This window comes from Zalophus californianus, chromosome 1, assembly GCF_009762305.2.
Source record: "Zalophus californianus isolate mZalCal1 chromosome 1, mZalCal1.pri.v2, whole genome shotgun sequence".
NCBI classification, from domain to species: domain Eukaryota; kingdom Metazoa; phylum Chordata; class Mammalia; order Carnivora; family Otariidae; genus Zalophus; species Zalophus californianus.
The window spans coordinates 21,497,483-21,524,629 of NC_045595.1; the positions used below are offsets into that span (position 1 = coordinate 21,497,483).

Below are 27,147 nucleotides of genomic sequence, written 5' to 3' on the forward strand. Positions count from 1 at the left end.
AGGAGGAGGAGGAGGAGGAGGAGGAGAAGGAGTAGAAGGAGGAGGAGGAGGAGGAGAAGGAGGAGGAGAAGGAGGAGGAGAAGGAGGAGGAGGAGGAGAAGGAGGAGCAGGAGGAGAAGGAGAAGGAGGAGAAGGAGTAGAAGGAGGAGAAGGAGGAGGAGGAGGAGAAGGAGGAGCAGGAGGAGAAGGAGGAGCAGGAGGAGAAGGAGTAGAAGGAGGAGGAGGAGGAGAAGGAGGAGGAGGAGGAGAAGGAGGAGGAGGAGTAGAAGGAGGAGGAGGAGGAGGAGAAGGAGTAGAAGGAGGAGCAGGAGGAGAAGAAGGAGGAGGAGGAGGAGGAGAAGGAGGAAGAGAAGGTGGAGGAGGAGGAGAAGGAGGAAGAGAAGGAGGAGAAGGAGGAGGAGGAGGAGAAAGGAGGAGGAGGAGGAGGAGGAGTAGAAGGAGGAGGAGGAGGAGGAGAAGGAGTAGAAGGAGGAGCAAGAGGAGAAGGAGGAGGAGGAGGAGAAGGAGTAGAAGGATGAGGAGGAGGAGGAGGAAGAGAAGGTGGAGGAGAAGGAGGAGAAGGAGGAAGAGAAGGAGGAGGAGGAGGAGAAGGAGGAAGAGAAGGTGGAGGAGGAGGAGAAGGAGGAAGAGAAGGAGGAGAAGGAGGAGAAGGAGGAGGAGGAGAAGGAGGAAGAGAAGCTGGAGGAGAAGGAGGAGAAGGAGGAAGAGAAGGAGGAGGAGGAGGAGGAGAAGGAGGAAGAGAAGGAGGAGGAGGAGGAGAAGGAGGAAGAGAAGGAGGAGAAGGAGGAGAAGGAGGAGGAGGAGAAGGAGGAAGAGAAGGTGGAGGAGGAGGAGAAGGAGGAGGAGGAGAAAGAGAAGGAGGAGGAGGAGAAGGAGGAGGAGGAGAAGGAGGAGGAGGAGAAGGAGGAGGAGGAGAAGGAGGAGGAGGAGGAGGAGAAGGAGGAAGAGAAGGAGGAGGAGCAGGAGGAGAAGGAGGAGGAGGAGGAGAAGGAGGAGGAGGAGGAGAAGGTGGAGAAGGAGGAGAAGGAGGAGGAGGAGAAAGAGAAGGAGGAGGAGGAGAAGGAGGAGGAGGAGGAGAAGGAGGAGGAGGAGGAGAAGGAGGAGGAGGAGGAGAAGGAGGAGGAGGAGGAGAAGGTGGAGAAGGAGGAGAAGGAGGAGAAGGAGGAAGAGAAGGTGGAGGAGAAGGAGAAGGAGAAGGAGGAAGAGAAGGTGGAGAAGGAGGAGAAGGAGAAGGAGGAGGAGAAGGAGGAAGAGAAGGTGGAGGAGAAGGAGAAGGAGGAAGAGAAGGTGGAGGAGGAGGAGAAGGAGGAAGAGAAGGTGGAGGAGGAGGAGAAGGAGGAAGAGAAGGTGGAGGAGGAGGAGAAGGTGGAGGAGGAGGAGAAGGAGGAGGAGGAGGAGAAGGAGAAGGAGGAAGAGAAGGAGGAGAAGGAGGAGAAGGAGGAGGAGGAGAAGGAGGAAGAGAAGGAGGAGGAGGAGGAGAAGGAGGAGGAGGAGGAGAAGGAGGAGGAGAAGGAGGAAGAGAAGGTGGAGAAGGAGGAGAAGGAGGAGGAGGAAGAGAAGGTGGAGGAGGAGGAGAAGGAGGAAGAGAAGGTGGAGAAGGAGGAGAAGGAGGAGGAGGAAGAGAAGGTGGAGGAGGAGGAGGAGGAGGAGGAGAAGGAGAAGGAGAAGGAGGAAGAGAAGGTGGAGAAGGAGGAGAAGGAGGAGGAGGAGGAGAAGGAGAAGGAGGAAGAGAAGGTGGAGGAGAAGGAGGAAGAGAAGGTGGAGAAGGAGGAGAAGGAGGAGGAGGAGAAGGAGGAGAAGGAGGAAGAGAAGGTGGAGGAGAAGGAGGAAGAGAAGGTGGAGGAGGAGGAGAAGGAGGAGGAGGAGGAGAAGGAGGAAGAGAAGGTGGAGGAGAAGGAGGAAGAGAAGGTGGAGGAGGAGGAGAAGGAGGAGGAGGAGGAGAAGGAGAAGGAGGAAGAGAAGGAGGAGAAGGAGGAGAAGGAGGAGGAGGAGAAGGAGGAAGAGAAGGAGGAGGAGGAGGAGAGGAGGAGAAGGAGGAAGAGAAGGTGGAGGAGGAGGAGAAGGAGGAGGAGGAGGAGAAGGAGTAGAAGGATGAGGAGGAGGAGGAGGAGAAGGAGGGAGGAGGAGAAGGAGGAGGAGGAGGAAGAGAAGGAGGAGAAGGAGGAAGAGAAGGAGGAGGGGGAGGAGAGGGGGAGGAGTAGGAGGAGAAGATCGAAGAGGAGGAGGAGGAGGAGATTCAGGAGGAGAAGGAGGAGGAGGAGCAGCAGCAAATGGAAAGGAAAGTGATAATTAATAACTGAGGAAACAGATTGGATTGTAGCAGAAAGGAAATAGTTCACTACTTGGTTTAGCAGAGACAATGTTTACATAGTGTTTTTTTAAATATTTTTTCAAATAAGTCAATTTTAGGAAGATCCTCTACACACATATTTGCTACTCAACATAGCACAACAAATTTTATTACAATTTTTGAAAACCAGCTAATCTAGCATACACACCTGCCCTAATCATGCTGTAACCAAACCACCCAAAGTTTTCTGTGTATTCCTTCTTTTTTTAAAAGATTTTATTTTTTAAAGGCATTTTTAAAGTTTATTTTATTATTTTTTTATTTTTTTGAAGATTTTATTTATTTGACAGAGAGAGACCGTGAGAGAGGAACACAAGCAGGGGCAGTGGCAGAGGGAGAAGCAGGCTTCCCCGGAGCAGGGAGCCCGATGTGGGGCTCGATCCCAGGACCCTGGGATCATGACCCGAGCCGAAGGCAGTCGCTTAACGACTGAGCCACCCAGGCGCACCCTGTGTATTCCTTCTGCACAGTCTGAGGTTAGGTCTTACCTCAATGACCTCAGGCCTCTTAAACACACAGGCAACCCTCAAAACCCGTTAGTGCTTCCTTAGGTCAAATCAAAACGTGGAAGTATAGTGAAGTCATTCAAATGCAAACTACAGGATTCCTCACAAATCACTGGTATGAAGAAAGACCTTATAATATCATAGATTACCAAAATATCCTACAGTTTGCCCGAACAGAGAGCAGCTTTCCCAAGCCGCTGCAAAATGATCCTAAAATCACTAGCAAGAAGAAACAGTACAAGAATAAAGTTTATGTTTACATTGGCTCCGCGTCATGATTTTTCTCCATGCTGGTTTCCTCAGAAAGATCTTTATGGTACCGGCCATAATGACAGCGACATCTAAACCTTTCCACTCTCGATTCACCCTCCTCGGTTTCCTTCTGCCGTGGATCTTTTTGAGGCTGGGACCGGGGGTTGAGGTAACGCTGGTATTGAATCATCCGAGTCATCCTTGCCATCCTTTCTTTCTGAGCAGTTAACAAAGTCCTTACTCCAGCCCTCCCCCTGCTGCTGCTGCTGAGGATGCGCTCAACCGGCCCCTGTGCTTTCTTCTCTCTGTCCTGCTGTTGGGATGCCTATTCTGGTAGAGGGGAAGGAAGTTTGAAACTAGAGTCGAGAGTCAGTTTACCAAGGTTCTTTGTTAATACTTCGGAGACAGTTTGAGAGGCACCTGAGCCTTCCTGGGAATTCTCTTCACTGGGCATCTGAGATGATCCCGGGGCCCAGGTTGGGTAAAGCTGCTTTGGCGAATCCATTGGAAGCCTAGTCACAGACCGAAGCTCCTCCCAGATCTTCGGGGTCCAGTGGGAGGTGATGCTCAAGACTCAACTTACTACAAAGGAGCCTGGGAAGAACTTTATAGCCCAGAAAGAGCGAGAAAAACCCAAACTCCAACAAAGTGTGGAGTGGCAAGAGAAAGAACAAACCTCTAAATTTCGGTCGGGTTTCCTCTTAAAACTACTGGTTACATAGTTTTAAACACATAAACACTGACTATCCCTTCACCCCGGACTGTGCCATTGGAGGGATGGGAGGGAAGTGTGTGGAGAAGTGCCTACCAGAGCTCATTTTTCCATACTATGAGGTCTATGTTCTAACAGGGGAAAAATCAAGAAATAGCAATATAAGCAAATTACTGAGAAATCAGAAGGGAAACAGATGAAGAATTGGCCAAAGGAACTGAAAGGAGGGGCCAGGGAGAGGGAAGCTCGGGGTGGGGGGGCAGAACCCGCCAGTTTTGGGTTACCAGCCTTGTCATACCGTTCAACTTTTCAAACTTTGGACATGTATTATTTTGATCCAAAGAAAAATTGAAAATAAAACCAGGTAGGGTTTGGGTAAAGACTTTGTAAATCGCACAGTAAATCATGAAGTCGGGAGAGAGCATAGCACAGATCTCATCATAGCTCAGGTCTGTGGCCAAAGGCATGAGAACTTGGGGTGACTTTGTCAAGACCATGGACTCAACCTATGGGCTAGGCAGCTCGCCAAGCCCCACCCCACAGAGGCTGCAAAAACGGGCTTGGAGCTTAAGGGGATGCGTGCCATGCCTCTGGGTGGGGAAACAAAGGCTCAAAGCCACCAGCCCGTGGAGGGTGCGTCATGCCCGGGGTCAAGAGGGAGCAGCAGAGATGTCTTCCGTGCTGCTCCCTTCCTTTCTGCTTACTGGGGGCTTTTGTCCCCAAGTTCCCCGTGCAGTCAGGCTGATGAATCAGACGAGAGCTGGGGCATCGGTGACTTTCCGGACAATTTCTGGGAAGTGATTCCTTGGGGCAGACGCACACTCTCCTTCCGGCTGCAGGAGGCAGTGGAGCGTGGAGGGTCAGGTCCTTGTCGCCGGCTTGTGGTCACCAGGGACACCGAGGCCAGCTGTTCCTCCAGGGTTTCCCTGGCCTCAGCAGTGACCGGCCGCCGTGATACCCCAGTTAATGCTGACCATGGCTGGGTGCCTGGCTTCATGTGAAGCCCTTTCTAGACACGGGACCCCAGTACAAGGAGGGGTTCGGCCCACTGGCCAGCAGGTCCTGAGTCCGGGCCTCCAGGCTGGCCGGTCGGTCATGAACGTAGCGTGAGCTGGGCAGTCTTCCCTCCATCCCGGGCTTCCTCGGGCTCCGACTGGCGCTGAGAGGCAGTGACCTGCTCTGATAGAGCAAGTGCGCTGTCGGGGTTCATCTGCAGGTGAAATGCAGAAGTAGGTCCGGTACGGAGAGGTCTCCGTGTCAGGATGCTGACCACCGTGCAGTTTACAACATAGCAAAAAACCGGAGACAACCTTAAAGTGTATACATGTGGTAAAAGAGAGCATCGCAGAGGGCAGCAGAAGCAGGCAGGGCGCATGTACTACATGCGAGGTGACAAGAGGCATGGACAGGATGCAGCCTTTTAAACTGCAGGGCACTGGCTGCCCAGGGACACTTTTTTTTTTTTTTTAGATTTCGTTTATTTATTTATTTTAGATAAGGGGGGAAAGGGCAGAGGGAGAGGGACCAGTAGATTCCCCACTGAGTGCAGAGCCTGACGCGTGGCTCAATCTCACGGCCCTGAGATAGGCCCTGAGCTGAAGCCAAGAGTAGGATGCTTAACCGACTGAGCCACCCGGGCACCGCTGCCCGGGATAATTTACAATTTACAATTTAATATTAAGACATATATAAAATACATAATAGTATCAGGAGATAAAATCATTTGTTATCAGGCAAAACAGCGCATGCAGACGTGTGACTCTGGTCCACTTCCCGTCTGAACATGGCCCAGGCTCCAGCCTTGGAGTGCACAGGTACACCTGCTCTCCAGCCTCCCCTCCAGGCCCCCAAGAACTGCTGCACAGTGACCTTTCCTTGGCTCCCATGATGGCCCCAGAGCAATAGTGAGCAGGGATGAGAATCTTCTGGAGATGGAAAAGAGGTCAAGTTAACCCCCAGGGTCTGATGTGGAGACAAAGGCGGGGCTGGAGTTAGAATGTGATTCTCAGGCTCCCTGGCTCTGCTGATTATCTGGATCAACAGCTGGTTCCAGGGCCAAGACCTCATCTCCCAGGCTGCGAGGGCAACTGGAGCCCTGGTGGGGGTTGGAGGGGTGGCCCATGGAGGCAGATGGGAATGGGGGAATCTGGAGCAGCGGGCTGTGTGGACCAGACCCAGACACACCCAGGTCACAGCTCTTTGAGGAGGAGCAAGAGGAGGAAGAGGAAGGCCTGATGGACCCCCACCACTGAGATATGACCCAGATACCGAATGTCAACAGCCTGACTCCTTCTCCAAAGATCAGCGCCAGGCCCAGACATGCCCGGTGTCTGCGTGCTGAGTCCTAGCTGTGGCCAGGACACATGTCCCTTCTTAGGAAATCCCTTCTTAACAGTAACACTCAAGATAGCACCCACTGGGTACCCCAAGAACTGGCCTTTCTCTTCCTCCCAGCTGCTTCTGGAAGGAGAAAGCCAGTTGATCTGAACCTGGCACTGTCATCCCAGTCCAGCGAAGGAAAAAACAGAAGCAAACACAGAGTTTAGAGGTTAAGTCTGATAGGCTGACTGCAGAGACAATGCTTGGTTTTTGTTGTCTAAGGGTGAGGAGGAAGAACGCCTCAAGTGTCCTATCAGCTGTGATGAGTGGGTTCAGCTGAGGACCCTGGCAAACTGGTGAGTGAGGCTGTGTGGGGGTGCCAGGGCCTCGGGCCTAGAGCTGAGGCCGGGGGGAGCCAGTGCCTTTGGCGGCCCGCCAGCATGGCAGGACCAGCTCAGGCCTCTCCCTCTCCTTCCCACAGCGGCTGGCTTTCCTGGGACAAAGCCACAGTCTCTTCCAATCACCAGGGGCCCTGTTTCTTTCTGCTTTAATCCAAGGCTGTGGGGAAATCGAAACAACCAGCTGAGGCAATTTCTGAAATTGCTGAAAATCACTTAACCAGCTTCTGAAGCATGCCCTCGTGTTCTGGGAAGCCACTCAGACTGAGCCCGAAAGAGGCATTTGCTGGCCACTCGTGGCCGTCTCCGGAAGCTGGGCCTTTGCCTCCGTGGGCCTGGCCACCGGAGTCCGCCAAGATTCGGGAGGCCCAGGGCCTGGCTCTGCACAGTCCTGACCCACGTTCTCACCCTCGTAAGCTCCCCCGGGCAAGCTGGGCCGAAGAGGAGCTTTTGTTTCCTCTTCAATTGTAGCTTCACCTCCAAGGAAAGGGGAAAGAAATATTTCTACTTGAGGAAGAAAGGACTCTCAACCGCTTGCATGTGACTTCTGTGGGCTGGGGACGGGGAGGAGGAAGCAGGCAGGGGTGAAAGCCATGTCCCCAGAGCCACAGTTCCTCACTAACTCTGTTTGGCAGACTTACCAACCATTTCACTCACAGGGCAAACACGAGGCTGGTGCTAGGCATCCCCCGCTCAGGGCCCTACGACCTCTCCTTGATTTCTGGCCACATCCTAGGAGGCAAGTGCTCTTATGCCCATTTTCAGATGAGTCAACTGAGGCTCAAAGGGAAAGTGCCTTGCTAAGGTCACACAGTTTGAAGCGGGGCTGGATCGCGTCCTTCTCTGGAGGACCCGCCCCCCCCAACCCACGTTCCTCATTCTCAAGAGAGAAGAGCACAGGGCTGTTGGAAGAAAGGGAAAGGAGTGGGATGGGGACCGAGCAGCCTGGGAGGTTGAACAAACAGGCAACTGGGCCTGACTGCGGCGAGGGCCCAGCCCCTGGGGAGGTGAGGAGAGCTGTGGGGGCTAGAGGCCGGACAGCAGGGCGGACGGCAGCTGCGCTCCCCAGGGCGCCCTTAGAGTCGGCCGGTGCAGGAGCCGAGGAAAGGGACAGGGAGCTGTGTTAACAAGGCCACGCGCTCTGGGTGAATGCCTTTGGTGGGTGACAGAGCCAAAGAGGAGGGGCAAACTCCCAAGTGTGTGACCCCCCCCCCCCTTGCTTCTCTCTCCTCTGCTAGCTCAGCCTGAAACAGGCCTGAGTTGGGCCCACAGGGCGGGAGAGTGGGGCCCGACGGCATGGAGGGGGTGGACGGTGCCGAGGGAGTAAGCCTGGCCACGGGATCGGCGCCGAAGAGAAAGCAGGTGGGGAGGCGGGCACATGGGGTGCATGGGAAGCCGCTCTCAGAGCTGCCTCCGCTGGCCTGCCTCTGCTCTTCCACCTTCCCCAGGCCAGGCAGGGTGGCTAGGGACAGGGGAGGAAGCTGAGCGCGGAGAGCAAGTCCTCCTGCAGGGTGAGGAAGTGGCCTGGGAGTCCCAGAGTCAGCCGCCTTTTCTTTGTAAAGCAACATCAGTTTTTGGTAAGATTGATCTCTCTCAAGCATTTCTTACCCGAGCTAATGCTAATGCCTGTGCAAAGCAACAACCTCAAATTCTTTCAGATGGAACGGAGACTGACTGAGGGACTGAGGCAGGGCGGGAGTTATAGGGGAAAATGAGCCTTAGAAGGTCAGGGAAGAGCTTTAAAACATCAAACCCTGTAGATTTCAAAGTGTTTTCTTGTTTTTGTTAAAAACACTCAAGCAAACTCTTAAACTAACACCCAAATTTCAAAATGAATAAAAGAGGCACTGCTCCTCCTAGAGCAGGAGCAGAGCAGGAGTGGGGCCCAAGCAGGAGGAACAGGGGATGGAGGAGGAGCAGCAGGAGGAGCAGAAGCAGGAGCAGGAGGAGCAGGAGAAGCAGGAGGAGGAGCAGGAGGAGCAGCAGGAGGAGCAGGGGATGGAGGAGGAGCAGCAGGAGGAGCAGGGGATGGAGGACGAGCAGCAGGAGGAACAGGGGATGGAGGAGGAGCAGCAGCAGGAGCAGGAGGAGCAGGAGCAGGAGGAGCAGGAGAAGCAGGAGCAGGAGCAGGGGATGGAGGAGGAGCAGCAGGAGGAGCAGGGGATGGAGGAGGAGCAGCAGGAGGAGCAGGAGGAGCAGGAGCAGAGCAGGAGGAGCAGGAGGAGCAGGGGATGGAGGAGGAGCAGCAGGAGGAGCAGGAGGAGCAGCAGGAGCAGGAGGAGCAGGAGCAGCAGGAGGAGCAGGAGCAGAGCAGGAGGAGCAGGAGGAGCAGGAAGATCAGGAGCAGAGCAGGAGGAGGAGGAGGAGGAGCAGGAACAGCGCAGGAGGAGCAGGAGGAGCAGGAGCAGGAGGAGCAGGAGCAGAGCAGGAGGAGCAGGAGGAGCAGGAGCAGAGCAGGAGGAGCAGGAGCAGAGCAGGAGGAGCAGGAGCAGCAGGAGGAGCAGGAGCAGAGCAGGAGCAGGAGGAGCAGGAGCAGAGCAGGAGGAGCAGGAGCAGAGCAGGAGCAGCAGGAGGAGCAGGAGCAGAGCAGGAGCAGGAAGATCAGGAGCAGAGCAGGAGGAGCAGGAGCAGAGCAGGAGGAGCAGCAGGAAGAGCAGGAGGAGCAGGAGCGGAGCAGGAGGAGCAGGAGCAGAGCAGGAGGAGAAGCAGGAGGAGCAGGAGGAGCAGGAGCAGAGCAAGAGCAGCAGGAGGAGCAGGAGCAGCGCAGGAGGAGCAGGAGGAGCAGGAGCAGGAGGAGCAGGAGGAGCAGGAGCAGAGCAGGAGGAGCAGCAGGAGGAGCAGGAGCAGAGCATGAGGAGAAGCAGGAGGAGCAGGAGGAGCAGAGCAAGAGCAGCAGGAGGAGCAGGAGCAGAGCAGGAGCAGCAGGAGGAGCAGGAGCAGAGCAGGAGGAGCAGCAGGAGGAGCAGGAGGAGCAGAGCAGGAGCAGCAGGAAAATCAGGAGCGGAGCAGGAGAAGCAGGAGGAGCAGCAGGAGGAGCAGAGCAGGAGCAGCAGGAGGAGCAGGAGCAGAGCAGGAGGAGCAGCAGGAGGAGCAGGAGAAGCAGAGCAGGAGCAGCAGGAAAATCAGGAGCAGAGCAGGAGCAGGAGGAGCAGCAGGAGGAGCAGGAGGAGCAGGAAGATCAGGAGCAGAGCAGGAGCAGCAGGAGGAGTAGCAGGAGGAGCAGAGCAGGAGGAGCAGCAGGAGGAGCAGGAGCAGGAGGAAGATCAGGAGCAGAGCAGGAGGAGCAGGAGGAGGAGCAGGAGGAGCAGAGCAGGAGCAGCTGGAGGAGCACCAGGAGCAGGAGGAGCAGGAGGAGCAGAGCAGGAGGAGCAGGAGGAGGAGCAGGAGGAGCAGGAAGATCAGGAGCAGAGCAGGAGCAGCAGGAGGAGCAGGAGGAGCAGCAGGAGCAGTAGGAGCAGCAGGAGCAGCAGGAGGAGCAGGAGGAGCAGAGCAGGAGGAGCAGGAGGAGCAGAGCAGGAGGAGCAGCAGGAGGAGCAGGAGGAGCAGCAGGAGGAGCAGGAGGAGCAGCAGGAGGAGGAGCAGCAGGAGGAGCAGTAGGAGCAGCAGGAGGAGCAGGAGGAGCAGGAGGAGCAGCAGGAGGAGGAGCAGGAGGAGCAGCAGGAGGAGCAGGAGGAGCAGGAGGAGCAGCAGGAGGAGCAGGAGGAGCAGGAGGAGCAGGAGGAGCAGCAGGAGGAGCAGGAGGAGCAGGAGGAGCAGCAGGAGGAGGAGCAGCAGGAGGAGCAGGAGGAGCAGGAGGAGCAGCAGGAGCAGCAGGAGGAGGAGCAGGAGCAGGACAGTGCCTGTCCCCGCTTAGGCTCAGGCTTTACCACCACAGATCGCACAGGGCCTTAGGATCAGGGAGCATCCGATCTGCCGAGGTAACGGGCCGACCCCCAGTTCCGCCACCTTCTTCCTTGCTGGGTGGCCCACGGCAAATGAAGCGACTTCTCTGTGTCTCTGCTTCCTCACCTGTAACATGCAGACAACAGATACCACTGGTGCGGAGATCTAACCTCTGACCACCGCTCAGGCATGTGGTCACCCAGTGCCTGGCACGTGGTCAGTGCTCCATAAATGGTGGAGCGAGAGGGGCTTGTTCAAGGTCGCCCAGGGAGTTAGGCAAGGGCAGCCAGGCTGCGGTATAACGACAGCACGTGCGCATTGCCACATGCCGTTTAGAGCACCCAACCCTGCTCGCGTGCTTCCGAAGGCAGAGGGGGACGCCAATGGGTTTCCTCAGTGACCGTGCAGAGGGAAGACACACGACAGGCAGAACACCTCTGGGGGCCTGCCACCCAGGGCCTGGCTCTCAGCCCCGTGCTTGCAGGTTTGCTGCAGGAGAGCTGAGAGGGGACGACGACAAGTCGCCAGAGTGCCTGGGCGTCATGCCATCACCCCGCTGGGGAGCTGGAGCGCCACATGATTTCACTCAAGGATACAAAAGAAAAAATGGCAAGGAGCTCTGTCCCTTCTATTGCCCCCCATCGCCTGACATCTGCACACCTGCAAGACATCCTCTTGTCACCCGAGAGATGCCACTCAGGGATCTCATGAGCTACACGAGGATGAAAGGAATCTTGGGCTCTAGTTCAGGAACGTAAAAATGCACTCTGCTCATCTGGTTTGTTCATAAAACTGTGAATGCCCTAGGGGAAACAGAAAGCTATTTTCGCAACATTCCCTAGTCTGGTTGAGATTATGTGTGGAGGAAAACATTCCCATTTTTGTCATGGCTACAGAGGTTTGCTTTTCCCGTGTTTTCATCGTCCCCCCTGCACAGCCATGCCAGGCCCTGAGGAGGGCTGGACAAGAGCGTGCTCCGAGACTGGGGAGACTGCAGTTAACCAGTGCAGGGCTGGGGGGGGGGGGTCGTCTGCGCACCTCCGGGAAGGATGGAGGTGCCTGTGTCACCCGAGTTGTCCCATAATCCGCCTGGGCACAGGGTGGAAGTGAAAAGGTCATCTGGGAGAGGCCTCTGGTCCCCCGTAGGCCATTCTCTCTCGTGTCACCTTTTGTGATTTTCAGAAGCAGGTGCAAAGAAGTGAGTGAGGGGTAGGTGAGCCGGGAACAAACCCGGTGCTCCCCTCAGTGAGTCAAGCTTTCATCCCAGACCGCCTTCTCCCCTGACACACGTGGCCTGGGGAAGCCACACATCCCTGGAAAGGGTGTCAGGGTCTCTCAGACACGAACCAGAAACACGCTGCTCAGCGGTCGTGTCCAGTGTGACTGACTCAGTCGTGTTTTAATCTGTCCCTGCTCACTGCCTGCTCTGATGGCCTCAGAGCCCTGCCTCGAGGCCCCGGTTTGTGCCACATGGTACAGGTGAGAGGCAAGGACCGAGACCCCCCCAGTTTTCCCGGCTCCTTTCCCACCAAGCACTGTGAACCGGGTGGCCTCGGCCAAATGCATTTGTCAGGCCAGGGCAACACTGACACAGTGGGGTCAAAAGGGTCATAACTTTGGGACACATCTATTGGAGGGAGGGAGGAAATGAGACGAACCAACGGTGCTTTAGAAGATCCCTTCACAAGTCAGCTGTTCTGTCGTGGGCCCTCATGCAGCTCCTGAGGCTGAGGGGCAAACCTGGATGGCGCGTATCACCCTGCCGGGCGCCTACCCAGCGAGAGCTGACTGAACCGGGGCTTGGCTGCCCCAGGGCGGCCCAGCCGCTGGCTCACTTATGACTTTGACCCACAGCCTCTGCCCATTACGGATAATGTGGGCCAGCTCCCTTTCTCCTGCAGGGGCTTTGCGTTGGAAACAGAAGTTAAAGCTGAGAGGATCGGGGGCTGGAGACAAAAGAAGAGGTGAAAGAGAAGGTCTCATCAGTGGCAAAGCCCAGGCCTCTGCCCTGAGGCAGCACCCTGTTCTGAGGACTCCTTGCATTGTCCACCGGCCTGACCCCCCCCCCAACCTCCGCTGTCTGGGCCCCAGGAGAGGCGAGATCACCTCAGCGTGAGGTTGCAAAGAGCAGAGAAGGCCAGGAGCTGCCCTGGTGCCCATGCCAGGCCTCCAGCCTCCCAGTCAGGCAGCTTCACAGGCACCCCTCCCTCCTTCTCCAGCTCCTAGGGCCCCAAGTTCATTGAACCTCATGGGTGCAGCATCCAGGGGCCCTCAACTCCTGAGGAACCTAACCCAGCAACAAAACAGCATGCCAAATCGCCAACCACAACTTTGTGCACGTGTACATTTGTTACGTTCGATGGGGGGGGCACGGTGTACAGCACTAGCTGAGACAAGCTGTGGGGAGGGTCTCCATGAAGGTGCTGGAGCCTGCAGAGGCTGGTGCAGAGTTCTGGGTGCACTGACTCTGGTGAGGACCTAGTCAGGAGGGGAAAGACCGAACTCCCTACATCTCACCTCCAGCCCCTTCCACCTAAGCCACACTGCCCAGGGATGATGGAGTTGTTGCTGGGCAAAGAACCGACTGCACTTTGGGACAGGGGCACCCAGCAACTTCTGTTAATTAAGAAGTATTTATAAGCCTTCTTCATTAGGCCCCTAAAGGAGGCCGAACACCACTAGGAGCCCAGTTTTCCAGTTTTGCTGTGATGGGCCCAGATGATTCTGATTAAAAAGGAATTGACATTAAGTAGCAGGACTGATAATGCCGTGGTAATTGGGGTCAGATAGATGACTCAGATCAATAGAAGTCTTCCTTCCCCTCAAATTCTTCCCAAAAAGCATCTTTTTCTCCCTACCTTTGAAAGTTAATTAGCAAATGAAATACATTCAAAGCTCCTTCGCCCAGGCACAGCAAGCAGGGGCAGAACAGAACAACAGCACCTGCTCGGCTCACAAGTCCGACGTCCAAAGTAAATACGCGGTCCAGTACCTGATAGAGGTGGGAGCACACCCTGGACTTCCCCAAATCACACTAAAATAACACACTTGCCCTACTGGCCCGATATCTGAGCCCTCACCTAGGGAGCCAGCAAGGGAAAGCCCCAGAGGCAGTGGTCAGGCCCACCTGCACTTCCAGGAGGCGGCCAGTGGGTGGAGGCAGAGGTTGGTGAAGTGCAAAGGGCCCGCTGCCTCCGCCCCAACAGCCCAGGGTGCAGGCGCTAGTGGTAAGTAAACAGCCGCTTCGCAGGGACTTTTCCTACAGACAGGGAAGCAGGCGGTGGGAAGGAGCCCCGGGCTGCCGGCCCAGCAGGCCACCTTTCGAGAGGAGCGGCCCTGGGCTGGCAGTGGCGCCAGCAGGACGGCACGGGACGAGGAGACACGGGGCAAGGGCTGTCAGGCCCAGCCGCCCTCCACGCCAGAGTGCAGAGCAGGAACCGGGGTGGGCCTAATCCCGAGAGCTGGGGGCCTGGCAAGGTTCGGGCAACAGGGACTCTTCCTGGAGCAGAGAATGGACATTGTGAGCCACTGGTCTCGGGCCCTGACGCAGGTGAGGGCGACGGGGTATGCCAACCTTGGTTTGCCAAAAAAGCTGATCCCAGAGCCCTGCCCACAGACATGGTCCCAAAGTCTGGAGTGCGTCCTGGGAACCCACGTTTCTGACTTGCAACCAGGCAATTCCGAGGCAGGTAATTTAAAGGCCGTGCTTGGCGTCTGGGGTCAGGTGGGCATGGGGTGGGTAACAGGGTTCTACGGGAAGGAGTGGTGGTCAAGGGCAGCAGAGAAGGAACTTGTGAGGGCTAAAGGCCCATTTCTGTGCACTCAAGAGACAAAAGTGCATGAGAGGGAGGGAGGGCTGCCTCAGTGTGTGCTGCACCCCCCTCCCCCCGGCTCCCCACCATGGGACAATCGGTTCTTCTGAGACAGCCTGACCGTGCCTCATAACCACGGCCATGCTTTTGGAGGGTCTCTGACTGATAAGTGATATCTTACATTTAGCTACTTTTCCAATTAGTGGGATGCATTCTCCCTTTGAATAGATAAAAGGCCCAAGTGCCTGGGTGCTAGTCTCAGTGCACTGGTGGGTCTTGATCCTTGGCCCTTCGGCTCTGGCTCCCGGCCAGTGGATTTTAACGTGTGCATTTTAGGCAAACCATCTGATGCAAGGTGTCCTGCTCTCTGGGTGTAAACAGAAAGCTTGGGACATCAGGGCTAGATGATTACTGTTATCATCCAAGATATAGTTTGCGTGTATAGCTCTGAAGGTCAATCACACCCAAAAGGAATTAATATATTATCAAAAGAAGAAAAATGCTTTGTCACCTCAGAACAATGCCCAGTGACGTTGCCTGCTGGGTGCAGGGTGCCCGCTGGGTGCAGGGAGGTGGGCCTCGGCCTGGAGCAGCCAGACTCCCAGGCTTGCCACACTGGTCCTGAAGCTGGCATTTAGGGTTACTGACCAGCGCTGGAAGCAATGGGTCAGTGGGAAGGGCTTGCCATAGAGCACATACCCCATTTTATTCTGAAGGGAAAACGTACATCACTTCACCGTGGGCTGCCATCTGTGCAATCTCCATATGAGCAGCGTTCCCTTTGGGGACCAAGGTAGCCCACACTGGATCGCTGCTTCCTTCAGAGACTTCTTGTTCAGGTGGCTGGCCCAGGGGTCTCGCGCCAGCCTGCATCGGCTCTGGGAAGGTGGTCCGGGGCACGCAGCAATGACGATGAGGGGCGTGACTCCCCCCAGCTAACGCTGGGAAATGTGACCTGCAAGACTCTGCATTTCCATTTCCTGGATTTCTCATTGAGAGATGTTCCCTCTCTAAAAACCCCAACCACAGTGTTTGCACAGGAGAAGCCACAACTCCTGGGCCACCTCTGGTCTCATTCGGTACACAACATCAGGTCTCCTTCCTGCTTTTACAGAGTAAGTGACATGTTCCTGAGACATGTAAGATGGCTACATCTCTCTTTCTGGGCCAGATTGTTGTTAACTATTCCCTCCCAGATATAGTTTGTTGGCTTATGGAGCTCCTTAGGTCAATCATGCCCAAAAGGAACACATTAACCAAAAAGAAAGATGTTGATGAGGACAAAATGGTGACAAAAATAAGGTATCTATTTTAAAAGAGCTTTTGGTCTTCCCTTAAAGTGGGACTCTTCCTTCCTGTTTGAGGCTTCAAACGGATGGTGTTTGGTCCGGCGGTGCTCTCCGACATCTCGCCCGCCGGGGTTGGTCCTCCCCCGCTGCAGACCCCTCAGCAGGGCTCTCCTGCACAGCTATTGCGTTCCGCCCACGAAACTGCCCCACAGCTGGTCCACATGCCACAGGTGTCAATGCCTCCGAGGTCACGAGGTTTTGTCAGCCAGTCTGGACACACCTAACTGAGTCCTCACAAAACGGATCAGCTTGGTCTCCGTGAGGAACGCTGTCCCAAGAGTCATTCCCAAACAGAAGGTCCCCACGGTGACATGTGCCAGCCTGGCTGGCCAGCCCTGCTCACAGCAGAGGAACACCTGCGAGAGAAACCACCGTCACTGCCCTGGCCCCTCCATCTGTACATCCTACCTCGGGGGCAAGCCAGGGCGAGTGGAGGCCACGCTGTGCCAGCTTCGAGTCAGATAAAAGGTGTGACAGCTGCGTACTGAGGGGCTAACTCTGTTCCCACTGGTGACACTGTTTGGCCACACCTATCATCACACGCTGTCCTCGAGCCTTGGGAAGGGGAAAGCGGAGGCAGATACTTGCCCAGCTGGTTCAGGAAGAGCAGAAAGGGAAGCCCAGAGCCAGGGACAGTGGCCAGCCTGCAAAAGCATGTGGTGTGAGGGCTGCGGGGAGTCTCACCTCGGAAACGCCAGTGATCCCGCCACTGAGGGCGAAAGCCCCGAGGAGGACAGGTGATAGGTACAGGCCCGCCAGGGGCCTGTGCGGGCTCCTCTTGTAGTAGCGGTGGATGAAGCAAAGGCTCTGCGTGATGCGAATGCCCATGTTAAAGCAGTTGGCCAAGATGAAGCCCACGCTGCCGCACCATCGGGTCAGGACGTAGGATAACGCCAGGAATGAAGACGAGAGGGCCAGCATTGTGAAATTGTACCTGGGGAGCGGGGGACAAGCAAAGCAGGGGAGTGGGCACCTTGTCCCAAACAAACCTGCTCCCGAACAAGTGACCGTGAACATGGAATCACAGAAAACACCTCTGAGTTGCTGCGGCCCGGCTGGTTTTCTTCGCTATGAACACTGTATGGATGACATGGGAATGTCACTATCCCCCTTCCCCTGAACAGAAGAGTGAGGAAATGAACTCAAAATATTATGGTTTTTAAGCATAATTGGTTAGTTCAAGTGACACTTTGTGATCCAAACACATGAAAATCCTGTTCAGCCCAAGTCTTCAATGTGAGGCACAACAATATGACAAGGGTAATAATTATATGTGAATGCAAACTATGCGACAGCCACTGTCGGGGCCACAGGCATACGCTGATGAGTGAGCACACGTGGCCCTTGCCCTGTGAGGTCTGGGTGTGCTTTACAGACAAGGAAAACCAGGCACAGGTAGGCTGAGTCATTTGCCTGAGGAGTGACCTCACTCTGGTCCCTAAACTTTCGGAAATGCAGAAGCCCCATAACCTTGGCCAGTGGATTTCACTTAAAGGAACCAGCCTTCAAAATGACATGCACACAGGGAGCAAGCCCTGAACCACGTCAGTGTCCCCCAGACTCTCACACATCCTTCCCTCTGCTCTCCACATCCCCAGACGTGGATTCCTCACTGCATGGATCACACTGCCCTTCCACTTAGCTTAGTTACCTTCAGTTCTCAGCAAGGGAAACTAAGCCTCAGCAAAGACAAAAGAGCTGCTGTAGTCCTCACCAAAAGGCTTGTGGTACAGCCACGAACAAAACTTTCCAGCATCTGGTTTCTCCCTAGTGAGCAGTAGGCGTTCTAAGTTCATCGTTGTTGAGGGAACCAAACCGTTAGGTCCCCCAGCCCTGTCTGCTGGAGGAGGGCCAGGGAGGCCACCACTCAGGTTCTGCAAACGAGGGGTGGTAAGAAAGCCTTGGAGATAAACTTTATCAGAGGGGGTGATAATAATAATACTACACATAATACTACACACACACACACACACACACACACACACACACACACACACACACACACACACACACACACACACACACACACACACACACACACACACACACACACTATCCTCCAACAGGGGAGGTGTGCTTTTCACTAACTACTGACCAATGATCAGAAGAGCCAACTTCATAACAAGCCACTGAGGGTGGGGACCATCACAGACCAGTTAGTTATCTGACCTCTTTTCCAAAAAGAAGTAGAGATGTATGATCTTTTTTCCCCTGCAGAAACTATGTCAAATCCTTGGAGTTGAGGTTATAGGTTCACAAATTTTCAAAGTCATCCTCACCCAACTCTAAGTAAAATGTCAATAACAAATGAAATCAGTAGCTAATTCATGCTAATTCAACAGTGTGGCTTCTTTGGTGTGGTCATCTGAGAAGAGCTGATAATGACAGGGGTCCATTGTTTTTCACTAGAATAGGGCTCTGCAGCTCTTGAACTTTCCAGAACTCACAAATCTAGAGCCTTAAAAGCATAATCCACTTCAGGAAAAAAAGAAATTTAAAGATGCAATTAAAATACCACTTTTTAAATTGAATAAACCTGTCGCAAGAGGGTTCTCTTACAAATGAAAATAAATAAATAAAGCTAAGCAAAATTGCCTTGGTCTCCACAGTACACTGAAGTTTGCATAAAAGATTGGAGGTTCCTGGTTCTATCCCACAACTCTATGGGATCTGTAGAATACTGAATTTCATACAAAGTAGTCTGTAATGGTATTTATATATAATGGTGTATGTTAAAACTGATGGAAACTGAACATTAGGTAAAGGAGAAGAATTTACCTTGAGATTTGTAAGCTAGTAACCAACGTTAGGATTGAGAAACTGGTGGCCATCAGACAACCTTCTACATGTGAGGATAAAAAATTAAAGTTGGCTTTGATCAGAATTTTAAATGCTTTATCTGTGGTGTCTATGATCATTATGAACCCACTAGCCACCTTAGGGGAAAAAATACGGTTGGCTTTATTTAAAAGTACACCATTGCTCATTCCAAGTCTTAGGTCATCTTGGGTGAACTCATCTTATCCATTCCCACAGGCTACTGAGAAAAATCATGTAGTCGGTGTCAATACCAGTTTATAGTTTCTGATCTAATCTTATGTGTTGTCTACAGTCACTTTTCTCATTGTTGTTCAAACCCCTCAAATCCTCACCATTCCACCATAAACTTGCCAGTCCATCAGTGGTGCCCACTTTGATGTCAAGCATAGCACCACACTGTGTTTCCATCCTGTCTTCTAGTAGACGAGTTTTCTGTTTCCCAGGGTGAATTTGAGTGTGGGCAACACAAAAGAGGAACTGCCCCAATTCTAACTTTGCTGACTTAACCCACAGTTTGATTTCAAAATCTAATTGCTGTTTTCCTTGAACCAGTTTTTGTATTTTTTTTTCAGGGGTCTTAAGCTCAGTTAAATGATTTCCAGAAAACATAGCAGGCTCAGAACTTCTTGAGACCTAAATTCCTTTCCACTCAGAAAGAGATCCTAAGCCATGTATATTTTGCGTATCTTATTATACTAAAAAAAAAAAAAAGCCACTTTTTTAAAATCAGTGCAAAATTAGTGACAATAATGACTATTCTATAAGGTTTGGTTAACATAAACAGTCAGTTATTTACAAATGCTTAGTTTTTCCATGGCCCCAAGAAGATACTGGGCTTAAAATCAGGCTTATCAAAAGATGGACGGTCAAGGATGTTGACTGTGGCAGCACCTGAAGTTAAGTAAAAGCCCATGATTTTATCAATACAGTATTTTTTTTCAATTCAGAATCTGAAATGTCCAATGTAAATCAATCATGACATTTAACTAAGCTACCCAATCCCACCATAAAAATCCTTACTAGAGTTTTATGTCTGGTTAAATTCACAGAGATGAAAAACTGCTGGTGTCTGTGATGAGCCCAGATGCCATGTGCTCAGACCAGGGCGGAACCTGGGCTGCTATGGTTAATAGATGTAGGAAGACCATGCTTAAAGTCACATTAAACTCTTCGGGGAAGTGCGTTACTGCAGATAAGAACTGCATTAGAAGGCGCTCTGGTTCTGTCTTTTCTCTATGTTGACTACTCATACCATGAAAATAATTTTCCAGATGTTTATATATCGTCAAAATCCCATTTCAACTAACTTAAAAAGTTGTTTCTTTTCATTCAATGCTATGTAAAAGGAAAGAAAGCAACTAGTCACTGTGTTCCTTCATGATTTGATTGTAAGATCCATTTTAACATTTTTAAGCAGGTTTAATGCTCTCTCCACACTAATGCTGAAATGATTACAACAAAATTCCCTTCAAAGAGATAGATCCCTAGTCCAGAGCTCTTTCCACCATGGCTCAGTGCCTCCTTTAGTATGTTTTACATTATATCTAAAAATTATTTCATGTTTGAAGCACCTTTCAAATAAAAACACAGTATCTCAAAATAAAACTTAAATTCGACCTTTGCATCCATGAAAAAAATAAGGGGTGGGGAGGATGGCCTCCAAGTAGTTTTACACCTATACATTTAACTATCCGAAGTAAAAACCCTATCTGGACCAATATTTGAAAATTACGGGCTGTGAGCTAAAAGTAGGCAGGGAAATCAACTGAGAGGGTCATGGCATGGCAGTTTGAAAAATGAAATATAACAGAATTAAAGGGGCGCCTGGGTGGCTCAGTCATTAAGTGTCTGCCTTCGGCTCAGGTCATGATCCCAGGGTCCTGGGATCGAGCCCCGCATCGGGCTCCCTGCTCGGCGGGAAGCCTGCTTCTCCCTCTCCCACTCCCCCTGCTTATGTTCCCTCTCTCGCTGTGTCTCTCTCTGTCAATTAAATAAAATCTTAAAAAAAAAAAACAAAAAACAGAATTAAAAACCATCAGTGTGTTTGCGCATAACAAGGGTACTTCCTGCTTTGTGAACGCTTCGCTCGGTCACGCGCACCTGAATATGTACAGCATCACAGGGCTCCATGTAGTTTTACTTATAAGCTGGTCTGGACCAGCGGTTCCTAAGGCCCTATCATCAGAAATCTCCTGGGGCTGTGTGATGACAGATCCCTTGGCCCAAGCCCCTCAAATGATAGTTCAGTTGGTCTGGGCACTCAAGGCCTTTCAGAGACAACACAAAAGCCCCCAAAGGACCCAGGCGTCAGGGGGCAAAGCAATAACAAGGACCACTTGCCCCATTACCTACAGCCACCCCCCTACTGTCTTTGCCTTCTCTCCCTCTCCTTTCCCCCTATCGATTTTATCCTTCTCAACCTCATCTGGTAGTGGTGCCTTAGCCTACTGCCATGTTACTTCTGGCATTTGGGACATGCCCTGGGTGTGGGTTGGAAGCTCTAAACTAGTTCGTGTCAGAATCACTGAGGAGCTTTTAAAAAACACACATATGCTTGGGGGCTGCCGGTGTGCTAGGAGAGAGTGGTGGAGGAAGGGTAGACAGGAATCTGCACATCTAACAAGCTCCACGGGGGATTGTGACTGATAACCAGCGTTAGGAACCACTGTTTGAGGTATCAGGGCAGAGGTCCTGATCTGGGGTCAACGGATGGGAAAAAATGGTGGCAAAACGTGTATGTGCACTTGGGCCTTTCTCTGAGGAGAGGTGACACAGACCCCTGAGCTTCTCTGGGGCCTCTGAATCAGAGTCTCGGGGGTGGGACTCTGCATCTTGAAGAAGTTCCACAGTAACCCACTGGGGCGCTGGGCAAGGAGGTGGAGGAGGGGAGCCTGTCTTGGGCCCGTCTCTGTAAACCTAGACTAACAAGGCCCTTCAGGGCCCGGGTTTCTTCCTCCTCTAAAGGGAGGCAAAGGGTGGTTGCTGCCCCCAGGATGTGGGGAGGACAAGCACCGGAGCACCAGGGACGGTGCCATACTAGTGGCAGAGCGCTACGTCTAAAAGGCTTTCTGGGAATGCACGTTCAGGACGAAAAGAAAGAAGATTGGCAAGGTACTTCAGTTTGGCCAAAGGCTGGGATTAAAGGCGGGTCTTTATGGTTACCTACCTGTCGACCTCCTCTTTGCTCATGGCAGCAAATGTGAAACACTCGGTCACTCCGTTGATGGCAAGCAGGAGGACGTAGAGACAGTAGGAACGCAGCAAAACAGGACCTATAAAGAAACAACCGACCGAGACTCTAGAGCCCAAACAGGAGGCCTGCATGTACCAGAACCGGGTCAGGAGTCTGGCTGGTGTCATCAACAGGCAGACACACACTTGACCTATGGTCTTAATTATCTGGAAGGACTTCCAGTACTCCATGGCACTGATTAAAATAAACAGCTAAAAAAGAAAGGGCAATTAGGAATAAACCTACAGGGGCACCTGGGTGGCTCAGTTAGCTTAGTGTCCGACTCTTGGTTTTGGCTCAAGTCATGATGTTGGGGTCTTGGGATTGAGCCCTGCTTTGGGCTCCCCGCTCAGCATGGAGTCTGTTTGTCTCTCTCCCACCCCCGCTTATGTGCTCTCTCTCTCTCTCTTAAATAAATAAATAAAATCTTTAAAAAAAAAAAAAGGAATAAACCTACAAATGTCTCGCTTAACAACTAAAAGCTTATCTGGCCAGAAAGCAAATCTTCTTGCTTTTTAAATCAGCATCCCGGGGTCCTGGGATCGAGTCCCGCGTCGGGCTCCCTGCTGCTTGGGAGCCTGCTTCTCCCTCTACTTCTCTCTCTCTCCCCCTCTGTCTCTCATGAATAAATAAATAAAATCTTTAAAAAAAAAAGTAAAAAAAATAAATCAGCCGAAAGAGGATCTGCTGGTTTGAGCACTCAAGGGCACTAGTGGCCTTGCATGGTAAGAGAACTCGGCTGAAGAGGTCCTGAAGACAAGACCAGGGAGAGAAGCCCAGAACTTGGGAGCAGCAAAAAACTAGAGACAGAACACACCCACAAATCTGCAGAGAGAATCAGAATAACCATGATGTTTTCTTCTAAAACATAGTGATGCAGTCCTATAGCTAACTAACAAACTTTGGGAAAATCTGCTAACAAAAGACTGGGAGCCTTAAAAATGGAATTGATCTCCTCTTTTAGGAGGGCCATTACCAAGAGGTAGCCAAGCAACTTCTAATAAAACAACCTATGACCCAGCAATCCCACTTCTAAATATACATCCAACAGAAATGAATGTACATGTTCACATAAGCATTTGTACAAAAATGCCCATAGCAGTTCTACTCATAATAGTCCAAACTGACCATCAATAAGAGAAAGGATAAACAAACTGTGGGCATCCATATAAAGAAATTTCTCAGAGAAGCAATCCAAGAGAAAAAAAGTACTGATCCATGTAAAAACATGGATGAATCCCAAAAACTGTATATTGAGAGAAAGAAGCCAAACACCGAAGCGTCCATGCTGTATGATTTCATTGATATGAAGTCCCTTTTAAAAGCAATACTAATCTGGGATGCCTGGGTGCCTCAGTCACTTAAGCGTTCCTGGGGTCATGAGATCGAGCCCCACGATGGGCTCTGCGCTGAGCATAGTCAGCTTCTCCCTCTGCCCCTCCCCTGCTCGTGCTCTCTCTCTCTCTCTCTCTTGCTCTCAAGTAAATGGATAAATAAAATCTTTTTAAAAAATTATAAAAGCAATACTAATCTATGGTGATAGAAATCAGAACCGTGGTTGCCTCTGAGGTGGAGTGGGGGCAGTTGACTGGAAAGAGTCCTGAAAGCACCTTCTGGGGTAATGGAAATGTTGTAGATCTTAACCAGGATGTTGGCCCCCACCGATGCTTCATCCAAGTCCCACACATGGAGATGGCAGCACAGGGGATGGGGGGGTCAGAGGCCAGTTCAGGTCACAGGTAAGTCTACTTTCCAGGTGAGGACAAAGACCGATATGCAACTGGGACAACTGAGGCAGCAGTGTTACAAGTTCCATTTTCAAAACTCAGGTGGTTCGGTTGAGCCACAGAAAGTTGCCATTCTTTTCTGATTAAATTCAGGCTGGAGACAGTCAAGTTTTGTGGAGTGTTGTTGTTTTTGTTTTTAGATTTTATTTATTTATTTAGGTAAAAAGAGAACACACAAGTCAGGGGAAGGACAGAGGGAGAGGGAGAGAGAGAACCTCAAGCAGACTCTGTGCTGAGTGCAGAGCCCCATGCAGGGCTCAATCCCACCACCCCTGAGATCATGACTTGAGCCAAAATCAAGAGTCAGAGGCTTAATCGATTGAGCCATCCAGGTGCCCCAAGTTTTTTGGAGTGTTTAAGCAAATGAAGAAGACTAGCAGGGAGGGGAGAGCAGCAGTGTTCATCTATTCCAGCACAGGAAAGGTATTCGGATCCACAGCACTAGTCCAAAGAGTCAGGAGCAGGGCAAGGAGATGCAGGGTGGTGTGGAGGCGAGGGAAGGAAAGCACCAGAGGCCCCGGGGGGATGGACTACCAGGAGCCACTACCTGCCAGGAGCCACTACGGGCTTTACAGAGAGCTCGAAGTTTGGTCAAAGTGTAAGGCAGCTACAATGAGGAGACAAATGCTAGAAGACCCTGTTGGGACAGTGACACTGATGGAGCCTTGGGCCAGACAGAGATGACAACGGTCCTGGCTCATCAGACAGCACATTCTTACCAGAGACTGAGAAACCAGACCATTCTTAAGACTCTCCTCTTTCAGAAGATGATACCAAGAGAATATCTTTTTGAGCCTAAAGTTATTTATTCTTCTTACAGGGTTATATTAGTTTCAGATATATAATACGGTGATTCAACAATTTTATACATTACTCAGTGCTCGTCGTCATGTTGAGTCTAAAATTATTAATGGCTCTAACATAAGCCATTAGAAACAGAATTTACTACCTTAGAAATCAACTACCACTGACCCTTTTAACTGATAACTCTTACTACCAACGCTGAAAACTGGCACCAGCCTCTCACTCGAGCCAAAGGCCGACATAGTTCTAGACCTTCTATGACTAAGTACTCCACCAGGTGAACACTGTGCTGACAGGACAGCCTTCTCCTCATGGCCATGTCCTGTGACTGCGTGACAATAAAAGCTGTTCCCCCAATCACCTTTCTAGAGAGGCCGTGCTGCTGCGAAATGGTTGCGTGCCCAGTCTCTGCACATGACTTACTAACGGCTTCCTAATGAGCCTCCCGGCCTGCCTGATGGAAACACAGGCCTCACAGTACCAGCCCCAGGCAGCTGCGACCACATCACGGTTTCACAGCAGGGGTTTCTCCAAACTGAATGACCTTTGCTCTTGGGTAGAAACTTGACCCCTCCTCCCCTAACATCCAAAGTTTGGGCCCATTATAGTGGAGACCAAAACATGCCAGTGAACTTGTAAAATGGCATTTGACAAAGCCCTTTACGTTGAAATGGAGCAGCAGAAAGAAGTCTTCAGAGTTCTTGTCTAGTGACCCGAGGAACTGAAAAATCTTTGTCAAACCCAACATGAAACAGACTGCAAATGGACTGCCAGCCTATGGCCCAGCACATTTTGAAACTGGTCAAGTCCCCAGAGCCTAGCAAGTGCTGTGAGATGCTCAGTGGCATGGACACCAGGTGTTTCTAAGTTAGATATACTCGATACTTTTGTCCTTCAAAAACCAAGAGTCACTGGATTAAATATACCATTTTGCTTGCTGAGATCAATTTTGTTCTCTGCAAATGGCTCTGAGTTATCCTTCAGAGGCTCATGCATCAGGCTGTGAGATTTATGTGGCATTTACTACCTTCAGATGTGCTCAGTATCAAGCGGAGACTCATTAGAGCCAGCTCTTTGCCTTCTTCCCTCACCCCAGAGGGTGCACAGGGAAGTGCCCAGCAAAACACATTTTAGGCCTGGGAGGAGAGCCAAGGATGAATAATGACTTCTCTAAGTGAGACTAGGGGACTGACTGCCCTGGGGCCAAAGCCCCCAGATGGCACTGAGCTGTTTCTGACCTCGTGTGAGGGCAACGGTCTCGAAGCCCCAGCCATGGACAGTGCTCCCTACACTGACAGATACCAACCTGTGTGCACACAAGTTCTTGAATTTCACAAGACTTCTATTTCTGTTTGGAAATTAGAACAAATCTGGCAAAACTCTTGTGCTTACCTGATCCAGAGCTAAGCATGGCCCCTCCATAGATATCCAAAGCCAGCTGAGAATAGGCAAAGCCAAAAATGGTGATGGTCAGGCCGGTCAGCAGGGCCAGCCTGAGCAGCGACTCCAAAACCGCAGCGGCCATGGCAACGTCCTCCTGGGGCGGGGGGCAGAGGGAAGGAAGTTGGATGAATCATGAGCTAAAGAAAAACTTCACATCTGGCCTTCTCTGCTATCTTACAGATCACTCTTTCAACTGCTGAGAGGCATCCCCACTTTTCTGCAGCCTGTGTTTGTTTTCATGTCAATTAGCATGAAGGAAATGAAGGGGAAAAGTCAATCTGTGCCTCCTTAGGTACTGCAGGGGAGGTGTGGTTTTTAGCTCATTTAGGATATGTTATTTCAAAGGCTGCTTAGGAAACATTCACTTTCTCTCCGATATTTATTCTTAAAATGGACAGCAAGTTTTTACGTTGCTAGCTGGCTAGCTTTGTCAGAGTTCCTCTCCTGACAAACATCTCCAAATCCTGACGTTCCTGTCAAAGTATGCTTAGGAAAATATTCCTAAATCAACTGAGAACCAGATTAGTTCATTTTGAGATGTTGTGCATAAATTATATTTTGCAAAGTGTCTTCTAAGACATGTAAGAGGCCAACTTAGCTTCCTTTTAATTCTCCGATAAGTCACACATTTTCAATGGTTTTAGAAAAAGGGAAGTTTCTGCAACCAAATACGCCTGGATTAAAATCTCTTCTGCATTTGCCAATCAGAGTAGGTAGATTCTCACGGTCAGAGTGCATCTGGGCACTTCACAATCTTTAAGAAGCTTAAACAACTGGTGTGGTGAGTGATATCAAATGACCATGTCCTTTCCTCCCCAAGCTGTACACGAGCCTTGCTCCAGCCCCTATGTCCTTCGGCTCACCTTTGGTTCTCGAGAATGTGAGGATGGAGGAGGCAATCTCAATCTTCCAGCTAAGCCCAGACCATGGGAAGGGAGTCTGTGCCACACTGGGGATGGCTGCAGAGAGTTCTGGGCCAAGAATGAGGTCACAGAGAAGGAGTAAGGGTAAGAAGGGAAAGGCTAACCAGGGCAAAGGGAGGAGGCTGCGAAAGAAGTGAGCTCAGAGTCCTGCCATCATTCAGAAGGTGATGGAAGAATGAGACCTAGAAGGAAATTTCAAACAGAGGGAAACCGACTGCTCTACATTTTAGTCTGTTTATCCTGCAATTGGAGAATTCACTTGAGAGATAGTGACATTAGAACCAAGACTACCTGCTTCTGAAGTGTGGCATCCTTTCCTCTCTCCAGCACCTTAGCAAAGAATATATAAAAGCTCTCCTCTATTGGCTGGAAAATTAACCTGGCCACAAGAGAGCCAAGATTATTCACTATATCATATACACCTAGAAGACAAAAGGGAAGAAACAACAATCCTTCCGGTTTTTCTATTTGAATTTGCACAGCACCATTAACATTTTTTTCTGATTTCATTTTTTAATTAAACTATTTGAGATAATTATAGACTCACATGTAGTTCTA

The 27,147-nt window shown here is 51.5% G+C and overlaps 3 protein-coding genes across 4 annotated transcripts in view; all 3 read right to left on the reverse strand.

The window, feature by feature from the left end:
* LOC118356825 (basic proline-rich protein-like) lies at positions 1 to 1,987 on the reverse strand (the record flags this gene model as incomplete). The annotated part of the gene is made up of 3 exons (XM_035726718.1): positions 1 to 407; positions 712 to 1,166; positions 1,287 to 1,987. Coding segments are annotated over 3 exons (1,563 nt in total), but the record flags the coding sequence as incomplete, so codon positions are not given.
* Positions 1,988 to 2,688: 701 nt separating this feature from the next.
* LOC113917614 (developmental pluripotency-associated protein 3-like) lies at positions 2,689 to 8,410 on the reverse strand. The gene is given in 1 exon segment (XM_027585501.2): positions 2,689 to 8,410. A coding segment is annotated over 1 exon segment (501 nt). The 5' UTR covers positions 3,614 to 8,410; the 3' UTR covers positions 2,689 to 3,112.
* Positions 8,411 to 14,690: 6,280 nt separating this feature from the next.
* Positions 14,691 to 27,147, reverse strand: part of RFT1 (RFT1 homolog) — a 36,084-nt gene continuing 23,627 nt past the window's right edge. Inside the window, exons 9-13 of one of the 2 annotated variants that reach the window (XM_027585500.1) lie at positions 26,881 to 27,011; positions 25,616 to 25,760; positions 21,567 to 21,672; positions 16,570 to 16,657; positions 14,691 to 15,936 (exon numbers count right to left, since the gene is read on the reverse strand). In XM_027585500.1, coding sequence (XP_027441301.1) covers positions 15,769 to 15,936; positions 16,570 to 16,657; positions 21,567 to 21,672; positions 25,616 to 25,760; positions 26,881 to 27,011 — 638 coding nt within the window. In that variant the 3' untranslated portion in view covers positions 14,691 to 15,768. Of the gene's footprint in view, positions 15,937 to 16,264; positions 16,515 to 16,569; positions 16,658 to 21,566; positions 21,673 to 25,615; positions 25,761 to 26,880; positions 27,012 to 27,147 lie in introns of both variants that reach the window. The other variant, XM_027585499.1, reaches the window with a different exon arrangement.